The following is a 19,862-nucleotide window of genomic DNA, read 5'->3' on the forward strand; positions in this document are numbered from 1 at the left end:
CGTAAAAATGATTTTCCACTAGACGGTGTTAGATATATTTAAAAAAAACTAAATAATTCATAATTGAATAGAATATTATAAACTTTTGTTACTTAAATATGCCATAAAAATTTTACTATATATTTAAATTATAAAATTTCTGTTTAGTATAAAAAACATTTACCAGTAGACAGCAAATGAGTTATCTTTTTCATTATGTTGCGCTTGACTGGCTTTGTTATGACAATTTTTAACGCTATTTTTTTAAAGATTTTAAATGAAATTCCTATGAAAAATTGCATTTAATTGACTGTTAATTAAGCCAAAAGAGGGAACAAAGGCTAATTAATTTAATTTTAAAATATAGTTATGTCGCGTTTATCTCAAGATCTATCTTTAAGTGGGTCTCAAGTTCAATCCAGAGCAAAATTAAGACAACAAAATATAAGGTTTAAAATGAAGACCATTCTGTAAATAATAAAGCTTGAATACTTTAGTTAACGTGGATTTAAAATATTGTTTTTAATTATTAGATCGCCCAAAAGTTATAGTAGTTCCGGTGATGGACATAAAGGCTTGCGGGAGTCAAACAAAAAACATAGAGAAAATGGTTTGTTTTATTATGGCTTATTAAAATGGTTGTATTTTAACAGTCTGGCAGTTCTTTGGTGTAAAAAATGATATTTTAGTGCTTTTATAATATGTATTTGGTTGTTAAATAATTACAGACTTTAACATTTCAATACAGGTAAATAATTTATGTTTTTTTAACACAGAAAGAACAAAACCCTCTCTTGCAATGTCATTTCCTACAAAGTCAAAACAATCTGACCTTTCAAGGTCACGGTCATCGACTCCAAGGTCAACAATGACATCAAGGTCAGAAGTCATGACTGATGATGACCTTTCAACCTTTTTTAGTCAGAGGTCAACAAAATCAAAACACAAAAAGCCTTCAAAAGCAAAAGAGACAAAAGTAAGTCAACTTATAAGTAAAATCAAATCTTATTGAAAAAAATCTTCAAAGTTAATATATATATATATTTTTTGTATATATCTTTATCCTTGACACAAAAAGATCAAGTTCGCGATCTAAAAAACATAAAAATGGAGTAACAATTGTTACCCCAACCCAATCTCGAGTTGGATGTGGCAGTTTGGAATATTAAAGATCATAATTGCCCGATAATTATGCTACTGATTAGGTACTGGCTGAGCAGGAGTTTATACCATTTATAGCACCTTACTTAAGAGTGCTACAGCTAGAGCAGTGGGTATTGAACCCACGACCTCATTTGGTGAAGCAAGCGTTCTTACCACTACACCATGATTCCGGTTCAAATAAATCAAAAATAGAATAAAATAAAAAAAATATAAAAAAACTTTCTAATCTAAATCTGCAATTATAGGTTTCTTAATAAAAAAAAGTGTTTGGTTATAATTTTAGAATCCAGAAAGAGTTTTTCAAATTCCCGACACTGCAAGAAGTGATCATTCAGTTAGGTAAATATATATATACTGTTAATATACCAAATTTAAAAAAAACTTATTACCAAATTTTTTTCTATTTTGAAATTATTGATTTATGTTATACAGGTCGAGTATTGCAGACCAGTCCACAACTAACGACTCTGATGTGGATTTTCTAAAATCTTATTTAAAGTATAAAAATAAAAATTATGAAATATCATTATAATAAGATATATATAATGTTATAAAACTTTTAGTAATTTTTAAATATTATTGCAATAAATTTTGCTTAAGAATATTTAAGGTTTAAATGTCGCACTCATTAAGTAGACATGTCTGTTAATAAAATTATATATTACTTATTTTTATAGCAACATGGGCACTGGTAAAGAAACCAACAGCATACATTCAAACTTTGATGACTTGGATTCAATATTTTCCAACAAAAGCAACAAAATGTCAACTAATTTAATCACGAAAAGAGAAAATAAATTACCAGATTTTGATGCTGAATTGGACCCCTACAATAACTTGTCCAAAAATGTTGGATTTTCGAAAGAAAGTTTTAAGTCTGATGATTTTGAGGAAAATGAATCAGAATATAATGTTTCTAAATATTCAAACCCAGAAGAAGATAAAAACCTGGAAGAAAAATTAAATAATTTTAAGGTGGATTTTGAAGTTCTTTTATTAATTAATTAGGCTTACATAATAAATGTTGTTGTAAAAAATTTTATTTAGTTTTCAAGATTTATTCAATTATATAAAGCTGCAAATTTATTTATATTTACTTATCCTTGATATAAAGTACCAGTCTTAAGTTGTCTTTGGCAGTTTTGAATATTATAGATAATATTTGCCGAAATTTAACTTACTAATTGAGTTTTGACTCATCATGAGTTTAAATATCACCTTACTTAAGGGTGTAGAGAGCAATGGGGACCATCCCAAAACCTCATATTGTGAAGCCAAGTGTTTTACCACTACACCCCATTGCCGATTAAATGTCACAAATTTCTTAATAAAATGTATTCCGACATAACATTATATAAATGAACAATGCTGAATTTCTTTACAAAAGTATTATATGTCTGTAAAATTATTTGATTTAAACAGAGAGAAAGATCTGCCCGCAAGATACAGACATTTTATAGAAGACATAATTTAAGGAAAAAAACGAGTGAAGCTGCCCTTAAACGAATGTTACAACAGAAAAAGGAGGTGAAATAAAAAAATATTAAAAAATAATTCTAACACAATTAATTAATAATTGCGTAAAGTATATTAGTACTTGTTTAAATGAAAAATATTAGAGTAATTGACTAACAAAAAGTTTCCAATTTTTTTATGCTAAGGATATGGAAAATCAAATTCTCTCAGAATCTTTTAGCAGAAGAGAGAGAACCGAAGAAGAAAAAAAGAAACAGAGAGAACTAAGAGCAAGAGAAGCTCGCAAACAAGCAATTAAAGTAAATCCTTTATTTTAAGTAAAACAAATTTGCACCCAAACATTTAAACAAGCAAAAAACTTAACCCTCAAGTAAGGATTCACATGGGGTTAGTTTGTATTGGGTCACATTGGTAATAGTTAGAAAAATATAAGGACCCCAAAAAATTAACTATTTATTAAATACTGTGAAATAATTCAATGGCAAAAATACATAATTTTTATTTTTAACATTAGGATTTAGAATTAAAAAGAAATGCAGAGAAATTAAAAGAAAAAGAAACTGCAATACCGGTCAAGAAATCACCATCTATAACTACTGCTAAGGTATAAAAAAAATTGTTCTTAATGCTTTGCAAAGTTTTTGTATGTTTAATATAATTCTTATTGTTTAGACATCGCCACAATCAATGGTTGAAGTTGATGCCCCAGTTATTCCACTAAGGTATTCAGATTTAAAGAGTTTTTTAATAAATAATGTTACATTTTAAAAACAATCAAAAAAAACAAGAGTTAAATGACGAATTTACATAATCGTTTTTTGAACAGTAAAAGGCCCCGATATGTTATGTTTTTTTTATGTATATCTTTATCCTCGATGTTGGAAGTTCAAATGCGCGACCTAAACATAGAGTAACAACAGTTATCCTGACCCAGTCTCGAGTTGCCTTTTAGCAGTTTGGGATATTATAAAGATTATAAATGCCCGGTAATTATGCTGCTGATTGAGTGCTAGCTCAGCAGGTGTTCATACCGTTGACAGCGCCTTACTCAATGGGGCTACAGCATGAGAGCAGTGGGGATTGAACGCATGACCTAATGGTGGTGTAGCAAGTGTTCTTACCACTCCGCCACACTGCCGGGTTTTACCCTTACGCCTCGCTGCCGGTTTTACTACTACGCCACGCTGCCAGTTTGTAAAAGCCAATATTTAAATACTCTGTTTTTAGTGAGGTTAGTACAACAACATTGGATGATGTCCTGGCAACTATTAAACAACTCGAGGAAGAACCTGAGCAACTTAAGAAAACTAAACAAGTAAATGTTTTAAAACAAGATCAGACTGGCTATTATTAATTTTTTCTTTATTTATTTATCCTTGATGTGGTAAGGTCAACTTCACAACCTAAATATATAGAAATATTTTTTAACCCTGACCCAGTCTTAAATTTTCCTTAGACATTTTAGGATATTATTGATCATAATTACCTAATAATTAAGCCGCTGAAGTGTTGGCTTAGCATTAGTATATTTTTTTGTTGAGATGCATTTGTTAATGCTTTTTTAAATTGTTCCATAAAGTTTAAATTGCCTCATCCTGATAAATAAACAAATTTATTTAAAACTATTGCATTTTCTAACAATAAGAAAAAAGATTTTTATTTTTTTTTTTGAATTCTAAAAACTTGGCAATATTTTGTCATTAATCAATCTAATTTATCTTTGATCTGTAGGATTTTCAGTCTAAGTTATCTTGGATAGATGATCTGGAATCACAATGTCAATCTAAAGTTTCCTCCAAAGCATCAACACTACAAGCCCCACAAGGTAAGTTGCCCTATTTAAAAAATGTTGCATATCTAAAAATAGATGAACTTCTAGTTTTTGACTTACAGATAAGCAATTTTTAAGCACATAATGTACATCAAGTAAAAAAAAAGTTTCTAAAGAAAATTAAAATCAAGACAAAAATTAAAGTTCTTATCTATTTATCCATTAAAACTTTTAAAGATCGATTTAAAGACTTAAAAAAAAAAATTCATTTTTTTTTTTTTTTATTTTAAATTGACAGAAAATTCAAGTTACGTAACTGAAGCAAAGCTTCACAGTTTGATAAATTATTTGGATGAAGCCGATAAAAGATCGGAGACTAAATCAGTGGACCATGAACATACGATGAAGAAAATCGTTCAAGCAGAAAGAACAGCAACAGAAGTTGTAACAACTTAAAACAATATTTTATTCAAAAAAAATTATATTTTATTTTATTTTTTTCAAATTTTTTTAGGTGACAAGTGAAATGTTAAAAATAAAACTTGAATTAGAAGAAAAAACAAAGAGTGTGACTTTGCTACAAAAAGCATTGGTAAGTACTTAAACTAAAACTACACAATATAGGTAGTAGGTATTCAAAATCTTGGTCTAAATGTAAAAAAATATCTTTTATAAAATTTAAAAAAAAATACTCTTTTTATTTTTACACAGTTGAAAAGATAGCCCACAGAAACTAAGTGATTTCATTTTTCTTTTTTTTAACATAGAGTCACCAAAGAGAAATAACATCGAGACAGACGAAAGACCAAGAGAAAGAAATGCAAGAAAGATCGAAACTACAGAAGGAGCATTATGAAGCGACCATTCAACGTCATCTTACTTTTATTGACCAGGTACAAAATAAATTAAAATAAGATTTGGAGGCCAATAATTAAACTAACACTAAATATATATTTTCTAAACAAGAGGTATTCTACATGATGTCGTGGGTTTGATCCCCAATGCTCTCATGCTGTAGCGTCCTTAAGTAAGGCGCTATAAACAGTATGAACTCCTGCTGAGCAAACACTTAATCAGCGGCTTAATTATCAGGCAGTTATAATCTATAATATCCCAAACTGCTAAAGACAATTCGAGACTGGGTCAGGGTAACTGATTACTCTATGTTTAGGCCGTGAAATCAACTTTCCTCATAAAGGATAAGAAAAACATACAAATAAAAACTCTTATTTAAAACTAAGCACAATTACTCAAACAAAATAGAAAAAAACAAAGACCATTTTCATTCTATTTTTTTAAAATAAACAATCTTCTACTTTTTATAGTTAATTGATGACAAAAAAGTGCTTCATGAAAAATGTGAAAAATTGCTGTCTGAAATGAAGCAAATGGAAACAAAATATCAAACTAAGATTAAACAAATTAGTGGAACTAACCAATCTGAACTGAAAAAGGCAAACATTAATATTTTGATTACCTAAAACTTATATTTTTTTACTTTACTATATAATAAGCATTACTAAAAAATGGTTAAACTATAAGTATTGTTTTACTTTAGGCAAAGGATTTAATAATCGCATCTGAAAAAGTAAGAAGAGAAAAATGGATTGAAGAGAAGACCAAAAAAATAAAGGTTAAAATGAAATATTATTTTTATAATATAATTATTATGAACTACATATAAAGTAAAATATTAAAATACTTTAAAAGTAAAACTGAAATGGCAAATACTGATTTTTTAACCTATAGGAAATGACTGTTAAAGGACTGGAACCAGAAATTCAAAGATTAATTAACAAACATAAAGAAGAAGTTCGCAAAATTAAAGCAATTCATGAGGCTGAATTATTACAGGTTAACCATAAAAAACAAGTGATTATGCAAAGTTAAAATGTCAATATTAAATACAAAACAAATAATAAATATGGTGTCTATAACCTTTAAGGTAAACTGAAGCTTATTATCACATTACGTCGAAAAATAAATAAAAAACAGTTTACTTTATCATTTTTAACATCCTTAGTTTATAAATTAAGTAATGTGTTAATAATATATCTTAACGAATCTACATATATACATGACATATTGCTAAACTGCTTTTTATGCTAAACTAAAATAAAATTATTTTGATTACAGTCTGATGAGAGAGCGGGACAAAGATATATTCGACAAACTGAGCAATTAAGAGAGCAACTGGAAAGAGAGAAAGAGGCTGCTTGTTCAAGAGAAAGAGAGATAGCAAGGCAAAGGTAATGTCAAAATTAAACTCTTTTTTATTGTTTAATTTAAAAGAAAATTTTTTTTTCAAGTATAAACGTATTCTATTTTTATATCTTATATTACATTACTTTAGTTTTTTGTTTTAACCTAGATATGAAAAACAACTTGAAGCTGAAGAAATCGCTTTACAACAACAAAGAAAAAGATTATATGCTGAGGTGGCTGAGGAAAAGGAAAGAATTAACCAACAAGCTATTAGGTAAAACTTAAAGCAGTTTACCAGTTTCAACATGTTAAATATCAGAATATTATAATTTATAATATACCTTATAAAGTCAGCCAAAGACTTGGTTAAGGTAACAAATGTTACTCTGTGTTTAACCTGTGAAGTCGGCCTTCTCAAATTAAGATAAAATGAACCCAAAAATAAGATTTGATTGTTTTTAAAAATTGCTAAACTATGGTACTAACTTTTCATTTGCCAAATAACCTGAACACAAAAAAACTGGCCGAAATAGCTAACAGAAATCATAACTTACAGACAAAGAGGTGACATTGATGATATTAAATCAAAACTTGCTGATGAAAATCGTCTGACATCTGAGGCTCTTCGTGAAGAGTTTGAGGACAATGTTCGTGCAACATCAGAAAGACACAAGGATGAGATGAGATCCCTTCAAGAAAAAATGGAAGTGGAGAAACAAGCATGGCAGGAAAACTTTATGAAAAAACAGGTTAAAAAATAGTTTTTTATTGAGGTATTTAAATTATAAAAAAAAGAAAAAACGATGTTTATATAACAAAAAAAATTTAAGTTTTAGGCGTACAAAAAAAAACTGCCGTTTGTGGTGCGCCGGTAAATTATCGCAGGCAAATTTTAGTTAAGAGTTACAGTTAAACTTAAAATCTCAACCAATGGACGGGCTTTCAACTAGTATTTATAATGCTTAAAAATCATTTTAGGAGGCATTCATGGCCCAGAAAGAGCGCCAACTAAAAGAAGCGGTAAGGAGGGATCGGGATAGTGAGATTGATGTCGTGATCCAGAGGTTGGAGGAAGATATGCACAGGCAACAATCAGAGCAGGATAAAACTACTGAAAACAGGTAGGTCAAGGTTTTTTTCAAGGTAACCATTACAGGTTACTTAATTGATTACTTGATGATTAAGGATTAAAAGTCTATATATAATGATCCACAATTGACAAAGTGTTCAATTTATATACATTTAAAATAAAAAAACTACCATTTGGTAAGCAAAAATAAATTTATTGAAACCATATCATATTTAGGGATTTAATCGCTAAACTGAAGTAAAAAATTTGTTGTTGTTAGTTTTATTCCATTACTATAATATGTTTATGAATTTACTTGATATTGTGTTTTAAGATTAAAGAGAATTCGTGAAAAATATGAATCAGAAATGAGAGAAGTCGAAAGATCTGAAAGACAAACCCAGGTAAAAATTTACCAATGTTGTTAAAAGTCACATATTTTTCTTAAAATTATAACATATATGAGCCTAAACTTTAAAAGTTTTCTATTTTTTAATATTTTTCCCTTTTTAAAAAATCATGAATTGAAATACTTGTTCAGAGAGAATTGAAATACTTGTTCAGAGAAATACTTGTTCAATGTGTGTTTAATCTATATTTCTTTTTATTTTTAGGACAAATATCTGGCAATGAAGGAAGAGTTTAGTGCTATAGAAAGTGAAAATTTAAGATTACAAAGTCTTGCCAAACAAAAAGAACAAGAAGTAGTGGATGTTGTCAAGGTAAAATTCAATTTTTATACAAATAGTAAACTAGTCAATGGCTTGCTCCAAGGTTGGCATTGTATTTTATGTAATATTTACTTTGTAGACTTATAAATTGGACATTTTTTTGTATATATCTTTATCCTCGATGTGGGAAGGTCAAATGCACGACCTAAACATAGAGTAACATTTGGTACCCCGACCCAGTCTTGAGTTGCCTGTGGCAGTTTGGGATATTATAGAAACTATAATTGCCAGGTAATTATACTGCTGATTAAGTGCTGGCTCAGCAGGAGTTTGTACCGTTTAAGATGCCTTACTCAAGGGCTCTACAGCATGAGAGCAGTAGGGATTAAACCCACGACCTCATGTTGGTGTAGCAAGTGTTCTTACCACTACACCCTGCTGCCAGTTTATATATATATAAATTTACCAATAAGCTTTACTATATATAAATACACACTGGCCATTACAATCTTTAAAACAAATAAAAAATAAACATGATTTTAAGTGCAAAACTAATATTATGCAACTATAAACCAATTATAAAAATTATTTTAGAAAAAATAACATGCAAAACTACCACAAACTACTTATTATAAATACAAACATTTTAACAAACCTTTTATGAATACTTATCATAAATAACACTTGTATTACTAGTTTAAAGACAAGTTAGTGGAAGAAAGAGGAAGAGTTTCAGAGGTAATTAGACAAGAATTTGCAGATCGTCTTGTAATTACTGAAGATGAAAATAAAAGAATGAAAAATGAATTGTCAGAGTTAAGAGCTAGGCACAGGTAAAATATGTAATCGAAAAAAAAATTAAAATTCATAATATTTTTTACATTAAATTGTGGGAATCGAACCTAGAACCTTATGTACTGTCTTATCCTTTACAGAATGCCGTTAGTTTAATTTTTGTTGGCAATATATTTATCTTATAAAAATAAAACCTATAAAATAAATGCACGCTTAAGCAAATCTTAAATTTTAAATGTTAAATAAATATTAATATCGTTTGATTTTTTGAAGATTGGAAATGGAGCAAATTAAGCAAGAAAAGGAAGATGAACTAACTCAAGTTAACAAAAGGTAATTAACGACAAACAACAAAAAATATGCTTATTTTTTAAACTTTACAACTACTTTTAAAAAACACATGTAAACATTCTGTTTTTGAATCTATTACACTAAATTTTAATACAATTTAAACATTTCTTTTAAACTCAACTATCAAACATAATATAACAATTCATATATATAAGTATATATTGCTACATTGTTAACATAGAGTTCGACAAGCTATTATTAAAAAAGAAGAAACAATATCCTTGATGCGGACTGAACATGAAGCAGCTGTTAAAAGAGCTGATCATTTAGAAGGGTTACTGGAAGCCCAACGAAGTAAAGTTCTTACAAAACCAACAAAACGTCGATGACATAACAAAAAGCTTATAAAATTATTAAATGTAATCTAAAATTTAAAAAAAATTATATGATTACATAAAACTGTATTTAACAACACACCAAAAACCAAAAGACTTAAATTATAGTGTAAAAAATACATTCTATCTTATATGCTTAATATTAAAAATAAGCAATAAGGCTGTGTTAAAAGTAGTTTATAACAAAAGAACCCTAGCATCTTAAATTTAATACCTTTCTCTAAGCAATTTTAAACACCACAAAGTTTGTTTTTAAATAGAAAAGTAATAACGACCCGCTTTTTAGTATCCAACACACCTGTTTTTTTCCACCACTGTAATTTACACACACTAACACTTTGGATTTTTTTATAGATATGCAAATATGTATTTAATATATATAAAGCATAAACCTAGGATGTATTTTATCATTACTGAATTGTTGTACTACTTTAGATGTTTCGATAAAATAAATTTTAAATTTTATTTCAGTTGTTCATAGGTTTATATTTTAAAATACAGCTTATATAATACAACACGGTTATTTATAGAAAACCAACTATGACATATAATTTATTCTATTAAAACAAATCAATTTTTAAAGGTAATAAGCATCAACTTATCTAATATACCAACGTATTAGTCGTAGCGTTATTATTAATTCATAATAAAAACAGCTGTAGACATAACCCTGAATAGCATAAATCAAGACTGTAATATTGTGAATATTGAATTTACCGCATATTAGATTTACCAACATTGTGTTAACAAAGGTTAAAATAATTGACAAACGTCACTTTATTATTTTCGAAATATAGTTGTGATTAAAATGCCTAACAACAATGAGATAACATTTTTACTATTTGGTTAAATAAACCTATGACTTCCTATAACTGCGTTAATTAATTGATTATTATCAATATAGGAAAAATATTGATTTTAACGGTAATTCCAAACAATTTAAATCAAATCCTATGACATAAAAGCTGTAAAAATGCAACGCAAAACAACATACATATTGTGGCATATTTTAAATATAATAAACAAGGGTACTTTTAAGCAACACTTTCATCTGAACTACATTTGTGTAAAAATATTAAAAAGTAAATAATTGCTATAAAAGGGAAAAATTAAAATTACTGTCGTTTATTTTTAAGTTTGATTAATTTCATCCTTCATTTACAAATCCGGTAATCACGCAATAAAACAATAGTTCGTTATTAATTACCTTTATTACCTCGCCCTTATATTCAGGATAGAGAGTATAATACAGGTACAACTGCAATGATGCAGTTTTAAGGTTATACAATACAACATTTTATTTGCAGTAAGAAATTTTCAAAAAAAATTAGGCCTTAATACATCATTCTTTTTAGTCTACCTCTTTTAACCTAAGTTTTAGTTTTATATTTAGTTGTAAAGTTAAAGTTAAAATGTTTTATTTGCAGGTATAATTTTCAAAGGTCATTTATTACAAATTTAGGCCTAAATACATCATTCTTTTTAGTCCAACCTTATTCAATCTAAGTTTCAGGCTTATATTTAGTTGTAGAATTAAAGTTAAAAATTTTTTTGCAGGTATAATTTTCAAAGGTCATTTATTACAAATTGAGGCCTAAATACGGCATTCGTTTTAGCCTAGTCTTTTTTAACATATGTTTTGACCTTTTATTTAGTTGTAAAGTTAGAGTTAAAATGTCAGATATAGAAATGGATAAGGATCCAAACAAAAATCCGCATTGGACTACAATTCCAATTAACGATATTGAAACCATAAACCACAAGGAACAAACGGTATTTACCATTGTTCATTTTTTAAATCAAAATTAAACGTTTACTATAAACAAGTTTTCTTATATATACAAATATAATACAACAACACTACCGTATTGCTTTACATATTTCTCTTAATCGTTAAAATAATTTTTAATATTATTTAACATTTTATGTTAATAAACCGTTATAAAAAATGTTAATTTAAAAGACAAGTTCTAAAAATTAAAGTTATTGTCTTTATTAAAATATTTTCGATACTTAATTGTAACCATTTCGTCCGATACTTAATTGTAACCATTTCGTTTTAACTCAACAATAGTTATTACAAATTGTTTAAAAAAAAGGCACAGCCTTGTTTACAAAGCATTGAACTTAGCTACCCTATGTATCAAATACATATACATAAGGCATATCATATATTTACCCTATACATGCCGATTACATATATATTTATACGGGTTATTCATATACAACTAAAAAAGTAAATAAGGGTTTACAATATGTTAGGTAAATCAATTTTTATTAGTCAACTATTAAAGGGATTCCTAATTCTAACTTTACTAACAGTGCGACAACTTTTTCCACGATGGAATCCGACAAGTCGACTTCATTTTAGTGTACGACAACCACTCTGATAAAGTTAAAACACGCGAAAAATTTGAAGCAAGTTTGCAAAACTCTGGACTTGAGCTCGAAACAGATTTCATGCCAACGCCCGAACCACCTACGCCAAAGCACAGACGAATTTCGGTAAGCTTATAAACGCCATTGTTTTTTGAATAACTTGTACAAATATACACCAAAACTGTTTTACGGAGCTTTACTATTTTCAATAATTGTTTAAAACTGTCTATTAAAAATTTTAGCTATCGATTTAAAATATACTTGCATATGGTATATGGCAAACGTAGGTTATCGTTTTTAAAGTATATTCAAAACGATATCTATCCTGTTCAGCAAATTTTAGGACGAATTGTCATGTTTTAAACATTTTAAATTTAAAAAACGTAAAATTGTACTTTTTAAAATGTAATATAGACTTTAGGCTATTTGTATTTTTTAATATGTTAACGTCCATTTGCGTACTTTTGGTATTTGCGTAACTGATTTTGTTTCATGTAACTAACTGACTTTATTTTTTAAGGGTTTTTTAATTTTATACGTTATGTTTTATAGCTTGGAAACGTAAGAAAAATAGACCGTCCTTCTGGAATAAATTTTGTCAAAGTTCACGCACCATGGGATGTTATGTGTACCTGGGCTCAAGTCACCAGAATTAGAAAACCGATTGCTAAGAACGATGTACTTGAACTTACAAAGGGAGAAGGACATTGTGTAAGAAATTTGTTATAAGAAATATCAAGGTGTTTAGTAAACACATACATAGAATTATTTTGTAAGAATCTAAAAAACTAATCAAAAGTATAAGAAACTAAATGGTATTTGTTGTTTGATTTTAAATCATTCAACATTTTTGCAAGTCGACTGCAACGCTTCAACCAAGGCAACGATCAGCAAAATTTAATGACATTACTTCACAAAACAAATATAAAATTGGATGAAGATTTTTTGTAAACAAATTGTATGTTAAAATTATTTAGTGCACACATTTTGGATGTTGTACGAGAAGCTTAAACTCATCAAACTTGACTGAACAAGGGTACTTGTTTGATACTCACGACAGCGATGAGATATTCTTCACAGCTCCTTTTGATAAATCTAGGCTTTCTTCGTAAGACTAAGTCAAATTTTACAACTTGGTGACATTTTTAAAAAGCTGTTTGTCTTAAGTATTTAGTTACAAATTAAATGTTTCAGGTATTTGAACATTGAAGACAAAGAACATTTCTTTACGAATTCGGAGCGTATCAACATTGTATGTTTGTTTTGTAAATATTGTTTTCTAAATTTTGCATAACCTTAGTTTGTACAAAAATAACCTTATATACAATAATTTATTTTTATGTTATGATTGATTAAAAACATGATATAGTTTCATGTTTACGCTTGTTAATATATGACAAGGGAAGAGTGACCAAAAACAAAAGGTCAGAGGATAATATTTAGTATTGTCACAAGCAGTACAACAAAGTTACACTTAATTAAGTAACAATATTTTAACTACTGGTAAATCAAAGTAAAAATAACCTGCAAATTATTCGTTTTTAGGTTCACAATATTCTAAGGGTTACTAAGTGCGAAGACGAAAGAAATGGGATAGCTCGTATGATTGCGGATGAAGTTTTTATTGATGCCTATCCACCCCACGAAGGCCCCTACAAGCTACCGATCACCATAGACAAAAACAATGTTCTAACAGGTAAAACAACATAAATACAAAAAATAGACTTCTTTTACTATATTAAAGTCATGTCGTATTTGTAGTATCTCGTTTAAAGTCATTTTTTAACCTTAGTTTAACCTTCAAAATCATAGTAAGTTTAAATAGTGTTTTAAATTTTTGTAGCTGATAGGTACATTTTAAATCCTCGCCAGACATTGTACTGGACTTGGGGTCGTCATAACGTTTGGTATAAACGTCAACCTTTGGAGTTAATAAGGTAAAGTTTTATACAACATTTCTTTGAAACTAGGGTACCAATATTACACCTTTACCTAATAAAAAAGCATCATTTGATGTAACTTTTAAAAGAGGGGTTTAAAAAGAAGATGGCCAACAGACAAGTACAATGTTAAATTTGTCATAATTTTAAATAAGGCAAAGCTAATATTGCATTTAATTTTGCCCTTTACATGATAAATCACACTTTTATTTTGTAGGAAATACTTTGGCGAGAAAATCGGAATTTATTTTTGCTGGTTGGGATTTTACACAGAAATGTTGATTCCCGCTACCATATTAGGAATTATAGTGTTTTTGTACGGTATTTCAACTATGGAAACTGACGAGATTAGGTTTGTAGCAAACATAACTTGTTATTCAAGTACGAAAAAAATTTAGTATTTTTATCACTTCTGTAAATACAATTTTTTTGTCTAGCGAGCAAATTTGTAACTCAGACCTGATGGTTTGTCCACTATGCGATGGCTGTGAGTTTATGCCTTTGAACTCGTCTTGCTTTTATTCAAAGATAACTTATGTGTTTGACAACTTCAGTACAGTGGCGTTTGCATTTTTCATGTCACTTTGGGGTAAGCATAAATGTAGAAAATGATAAAGAGTTAGAAGTGTTAAAATAATAACACAATAGTAGACATCAGGTTGCCTTTGTGTATGTGCTATTAAAAATTATAAAAAAAACGAAAGTGTATGAAATCTTTTGTTATTTACCATGTCTGTTTTAGGTTCATTTTTCCTTGAGTTTTGGAAACGAAAGAAAGCTGGGTTGATTTATAAATGGGAAACTGAGGATATTCATGAAGTAGAGGTAGAAAATAAAGTTTTATAATTTGCCTAAAATAATTCCTAAGAAAACTAACTGGTATCCAAAAAGTAAATGTTAATTTGACATGTTTTTCAAACGATATAAACCGTAAATGTTATATAAAACAGATACAAAAACATGCCCTTTTATGTCTTATAAAGTGTTGTTAAATTCTATTAATTAATCAGGGAGTTATTCGGCCTGAGTTCGAGAAAGTAGCGAAACAGAAAAAACTGAACCCGGTTACAGGTGACATGGAACCGTTCCTCACCTCAGGCGAGAAAGTTAAAAGAGTTGCGGTCTCATGCGCCACCTTGTTGTTTCTGGTACAGTATATATTACAATGTTCATTTTAAATTATTTTTTAATTTTTGATTTTTAAAGGTAGGAGACTTTAAAAATGTATATATATGTTAATATTAAGGTTACTTGGTTACATGTATAGAATTCTAGAAGCTGTACTTTTTATAGTATATTGTTCACAACAGATTTAGCAAGCATAGTTGTTTAAAATGCCCTGTTTAATAACTTGTTCTTGTTATTCTGTATTTCTAGTTACTTCTGGTTCTAGCCGCTGTGTTCGGAGTGGTAGTGTATCGGACAATTTTTACCGTACTCGCGTATCGGGGGCTACCCAACGGGGTTTTTCGAAAAAACTCGCGGCTTATTATATCGATAACAGCTTCGCTTATTAATTTTATAGTTATCACTATAATGGATGTGGTACGTTAAAGTTATTCATTTTTTTTTATAAAAGTTATGTTAAAAAAGTGAAATTAACTAAACATACACTGGTAAACTGTAATAGGAATCAACATAAAAAAATAAAACAGGTATTAAAATTAAATGTTAACTTAAAATTCATTTAAACTGAATATACACCGTTTCTATTGTTGTGTAGTTAGTAATCGTTCTATATTTTCTATTTTAGATTTACCAAAAATTTGCGGTTAAGCTAACAAACTTAGGTAAGTGAAAAATGTTAACAAAAAACATATATCTCAATCATATGTTATATAAAAACCCAAAACATTTTACATACAAGGGCATTTTAACTGCATTACATGTATATTTTTCTACTTCTGATATATTTACCACACTGTAAGTTAAACAACTTTTTGCAAATTACAGACAAAAAATATAAACCCAACCTAAGCTTTTTAACCTGCTTGCCTATTTTTCTATGTCTTAAGCTCAATACTTGATAACTGCATTTTACAAAAAATACCAAATATCCAACCACTTAAAACCATGCAATTTACTTACACTTTAACAGAGGCCCCCCGTACCCAACACGAATTTGAAGATTCTTACACTTTAAAGATGTTTATGTTTCAAGCTGTCAACTACTACTCGTCGACTGTTTATGCTGCATACTTTAAAGGAAGGTTTGCTGGATCGCCTGCCCACTACAATCGACTATTTGGTTTTAGGCTTGATGAGGTAAGTGAACTTTCTGTAAATTAAAAATTGGATGGTGTTCAAAATTTAAATTTAAACATTTATAAACAAATAATGTACAATATTAAGTTAAGACAATTGGTTAAAATGTTAATCCTTTTTGTAAAAAAGTGGTAGTGTTTAAAGATATTGGTAAAAACCTATTAAGGGGGTGAATAGTGTGGCATTGGTCCGGCTTGAAACCATAAACCCATCAGATTTTATCCTATAATGCCGATGGTATAAAACATTTTTCAAAAAAAAGTTATTAGGTTAAATTAACAATGAACAAATTTTATATAGTGTGACCCTAGTGGATGTCTGATTGAAGTATGCATCAACTTGGCTGTAGTAATGGTGTTAAAACAAGCTCTTAACAATTCCAAAGAGATACTTGTACCGTAAGTTAAAATTTGCTTTTCTAATAATAACATAACGAACAAAATAGTTGCATAAAATCAAAAGTAAGATGCTAAAATGTAGTTACTTTTGCCTAACCTGCTAAGACCCAAAAAGTTAACTAACTTGGTTAAATCAAACAACATAGCTACTTTTACAAAGTGGGTAATAAGGTAACTTTGTAATTCGACTATAATTTTATTCTTACTGTTACTTTTATGAATATCTTTATATTTAGTGTAATTGGGAACTGGTGGAAAAAAAGAAAGGCAGCAAAGATAGAAAAACAGTTGGACGATGGTACATAAGTTTTGCTTCAATTTTTACTAAAAAATAAAAAAAACGAAAGTGCTTTCTTCTAATCTTATCATAAGTTTAAGACACGTTTTTTAAAATCTCTTGTTCGGTGCATGTGCAATATTGTAATTAAAAGTATTACTAAGTATATTATATAATATATATTTTTCTTTAGTGTTTGAAAGTGAAGGAGTAGCTGCAGATGGGGAGGAGAATGTGATGCACAACCCAGTCTTCCGTGATTACACTTTAGAACCATTTGGAGAACTTGGACTTTTTTCCGAATACTTGGAAATGGGTAAAAGCAAAAAATGTCTGGTTAATATCTTCTGAATGGCAATATTGCGCTGCAAATTTAGTATTAACTCAACATAAAAAGGTCCACAGCATGCTAATGTTTAGTCAAAAGTTTCATAGATATAAAAATTGAACTAGTCATTCAAAAATTCGTTTGAAAAATTTGATCAAGTTTTAGAAGAAGCTTTTGGAGAAAAGTAATATACACAATTTTAACATTTTTTAGTTATTCAATATGGATTCGTCACTTTGTTTGTAGCTGCATTTCCACTTGCTCCATTCTTTGCCTTGTTCAACAATATCATTGAGATAAGACTTGATGCTTACAAGTTTGTCACCCAATTTAGAAGAGTTCCACCAAGCAGAGCGCAAGATATTGGCAAGTCGTATTATTACAAACATCTTAACTGTTTATTTATCAATAGTGAAGGGAATTTACAAAGGATTATTTCTACCTTTTAGTTTCTAAATTTTCTCTTTTAATTTTTTTTTTGTATATCAATATTGATAAAGCCTAATTATTTATTTAGTTTTTCCTATTTTCTCATTACTGAAGACTCCAATCGTTGATGACTAATATTTAAAATCAATACAAACTACCTTAACATACAATGTAATTACAGGAATGTGGTTCTCAATACTAACTGGAATCAGTTACTTTGCTGTAATCACAAATGGTTTGTTGATTGGGATAACATCTAACTTTATACCACAACTTGTCTTCCTTATGAACAGAAGTAGATGCCTAAAACCAGGCGTTCACACACAGTAAGTTACATTAAGCAACGTTGATGTAAATGTACATTTTTCAAACTAATTTCGGGCACTAACTTTCTCTTGATGCATTTTGATATATCCATTTTTACAGATTTGTAAATTTAAAAAACCAACAAGTTAATGTTACTTGAAAGTGTAATTTATCTAAGTTGATATAGTTGTGAAGAGAACTTGGCAGTAGAGTTCATTTTCTTTATCGTTTGGAAAGTTTAACTTTAAAGTTTCTTAACAATAATAATGCTAGTTTAGTAAAATATTTTTATCAAACTTATTCTTTTTTTTAGCTGTTTAGCCAACTTTGTTAACACGACGTTGATAAGCATCAATGTTGAAGACATTAAGATTTCAACTCCATACAATTCATCAGATCCAGGGGTACCTGAAAGCTGTTGGCAAGTTTTTTTTCTTACCTATTCTTTAGGCATATGCTTAAATATATCATTATTGTAAAAATTTCTACCTTACAATCAAAGGATAAAATATAAAAAGTCAAAATAATAATGTATCTATATTTTTTTTCTGATTTTAAAGGTATCAACAATATCAACCAATAGATGACCATGCAGCTACGATAAACTTCTGGCATGTGATTGCTGCTCAGTTTATTTTCCTGTTTGGTTTCGAGGTAAATTCTTTTATAAACTACATTTAAAAATCTAGTCGTATCCTTGTCTAACTGTCTTTATTGATATTTTTTTATTCTTACTAGTATAATGTTTTGTCTAAAAACCATTTAAACTTTGTATTGTGTGTGATACTATGAAGTAAAAATGCTTGAATTACTGTTCTGTATTTACTAGCATCTAATTTTCATGCTTAAATTCTTGGTGGATGCTATAATACCCGATGTTCCGGAAGAGTTACAAATAAAATCAAGAAGACAAAAACTATTAGAGACAAGAATGTTCTACGGAGATTCGTACGGACAAGGTGAATATTAAAAAGTAATAAACATTTATCCTCAACTTAGTTTGAAAATATAAAATAAATTCAAGTTGATTCAGGTAAATACAGTTAAGTAATTGTACGAAGATATAAATGCACAAAATGTAAAATTTAGCCTGTTTGGGATATAGTTACTAAAACTTAAATCGTACAAAGTTACCTAACGTCAAAATATTGCAATGGCATTTACAATTAAATTACAGGTTGTACAAGTTTATAAGCTGTTCTTTATCAATATTTATGTTCAACATTCGTTTGTTCATTAAGAACCACACTTACAAAGATTGTTCCTTTATTAAAAAACACACTTAGGCAAATTAGAAAAGTCTTATATCAAAACTACAAACAATTGCAAACACCTTTATTTCCAAACAAACACGTACACCCCTAAACAAAATAAATTATTCAGGCCCATTCAATTAAAGACCATAAAATAAAGTTTAATAAACATTTGAACAGCGCATGTTTTTATATTGTTTTAGCTATCAAGAACATATTGACAAATATAAAACGACATTTACATAATACCTATTGCAATTACTTATGAATCGATACAAGTAATATAGATTTATTTGTTTTGATATTAGATAACGCCTGTTGGGACCAATCAAAAGATGATGCGAAAACTGAGAATGACGAGGAATCGAAAATAAACGGAAGTCCGAAAACTGTTAACGTATAATGTTTAAAAAACATGGTTATAACTGTGTTGCAATGCATATGTTAACAAAAAACTATTGTAAATAACTA

The 19,862-nt window shown here is 28.7% G+C and overlaps 2 protein-coding genes across 5 annotated transcripts; both read left to right on the forward strand.

Annotated features, from left to right (window-relative positions):
• The first annotated feature begins 246 nt into the window (after positions 1 to 246).
• Positions 247 to 10,286, forward strand: LOC145741254 (centrosomal protein of 131 kDa-like). 4 transcript variants are annotated; one of them, XM_082558808.1, is made up of 27 exons: positions 247 to 428; positions 513 to 589; positions 756 to 955; positions 1,427 to 1,482; positions 1,576 to 1,641; positions 1,821 to 2,118; positions 2,566 to 2,670; positions 2,805 to 2,918; positions 3,134 to 3,223; positions 3,292 to 3,341; positions 3,847 to 3,934; positions 4,351 to 4,444; positions 4,689 to 4,834; positions 4,905 to 4,982; positions 5,158 to 5,283; positions 5,716 to 5,844; positions 5,949 to 6,023; positions 6,140 to 6,262; positions 6,527 to 6,639; positions 6,762 to 6,869; positions 7,152 to 7,344; positions 7,574 to 7,716; positions 7,999 to 8,068; positions 8,279 to 8,386; positions 9,032 to 9,168; positions 9,404 to 9,463; positions 9,663 to 10,286. In XM_082558808.1, the coding sequence occupies exons 1-27, from the start codon at positions 349 to 351 to the stop codon at positions 9,808 to 9,810; spliced, it is 3,075 nt and encodes a 1,024-aa protein (XP_082414934.1). In that variant the 5' UTR covers positions 247 to 348; the 3' UTR covers positions 9,811 to 10,286. The 4 variants fall into 4 exon arrangements, with proteins under 4 accessions (XP_082414934.1, XP_082414936.1, XP_082414935.1 ...); XM_082558810.1 differs by having other exon boundaries at positions 6,140 to 6,244; XM_082558809.1 differs by having other exon boundaries at positions 4,689 to 4,831.
• A 1,193-nt stretch (positions 10,287 to 11,479) lies between these two features.
• Positions 11,480 to 19,862, forward strand: LOC145742549 (anoctamin-4-like). Its single transcript, XM_082560325.1, has 23 exons — positions 11,480 to 11,589; positions 12,139 to 12,321; positions 12,748 to 12,906; positions 13,173 to 13,303; positions 13,390 to 13,447; positions 13,741 to 13,891; positions 14,039 to 14,132; positions 14,353 to 14,487; positions 14,573 to 14,724; positions 14,878 to 14,960; positions 15,146 to 15,283; positions 15,513 to 15,680; positions 15,889 to 15,925; positions 16,234 to 16,400; positions 16,701 to 16,798; positions 17,035 to 17,096; positions 17,269 to 17,391; positions 17,617 to 17,769; positions 18,014 to 18,158; positions 18,452 to 18,559; positions 18,699 to 18,792; positions 18,968 to 19,097; positions 19,700 to 19,862. The coding sequence occupies exons 1-23, from the start codon at positions 11,491 to 11,493 to the stop codon at positions 19,792 to 19,794; spliced, it is 2,763 nt and encodes a 920-aa protein (XP_082416451.1). The 5' UTR covers positions 11,480 to 11,490; the 3' UTR covers positions 19,795 to 19,862.

Source organism: Corella eumyota, chromosome 2 (assembly GCF_963082875.1).
Source record: "Corella eumyota chromosome 2, kaCorEumy4.1, whole genome shotgun sequence".
Classification (NCBI taxonomy): Eukaryota; Metazoa; Chordata; class Ascidiacea; order Phlebobranchia; family Corellidae; genus Corella; species Corella eumyota.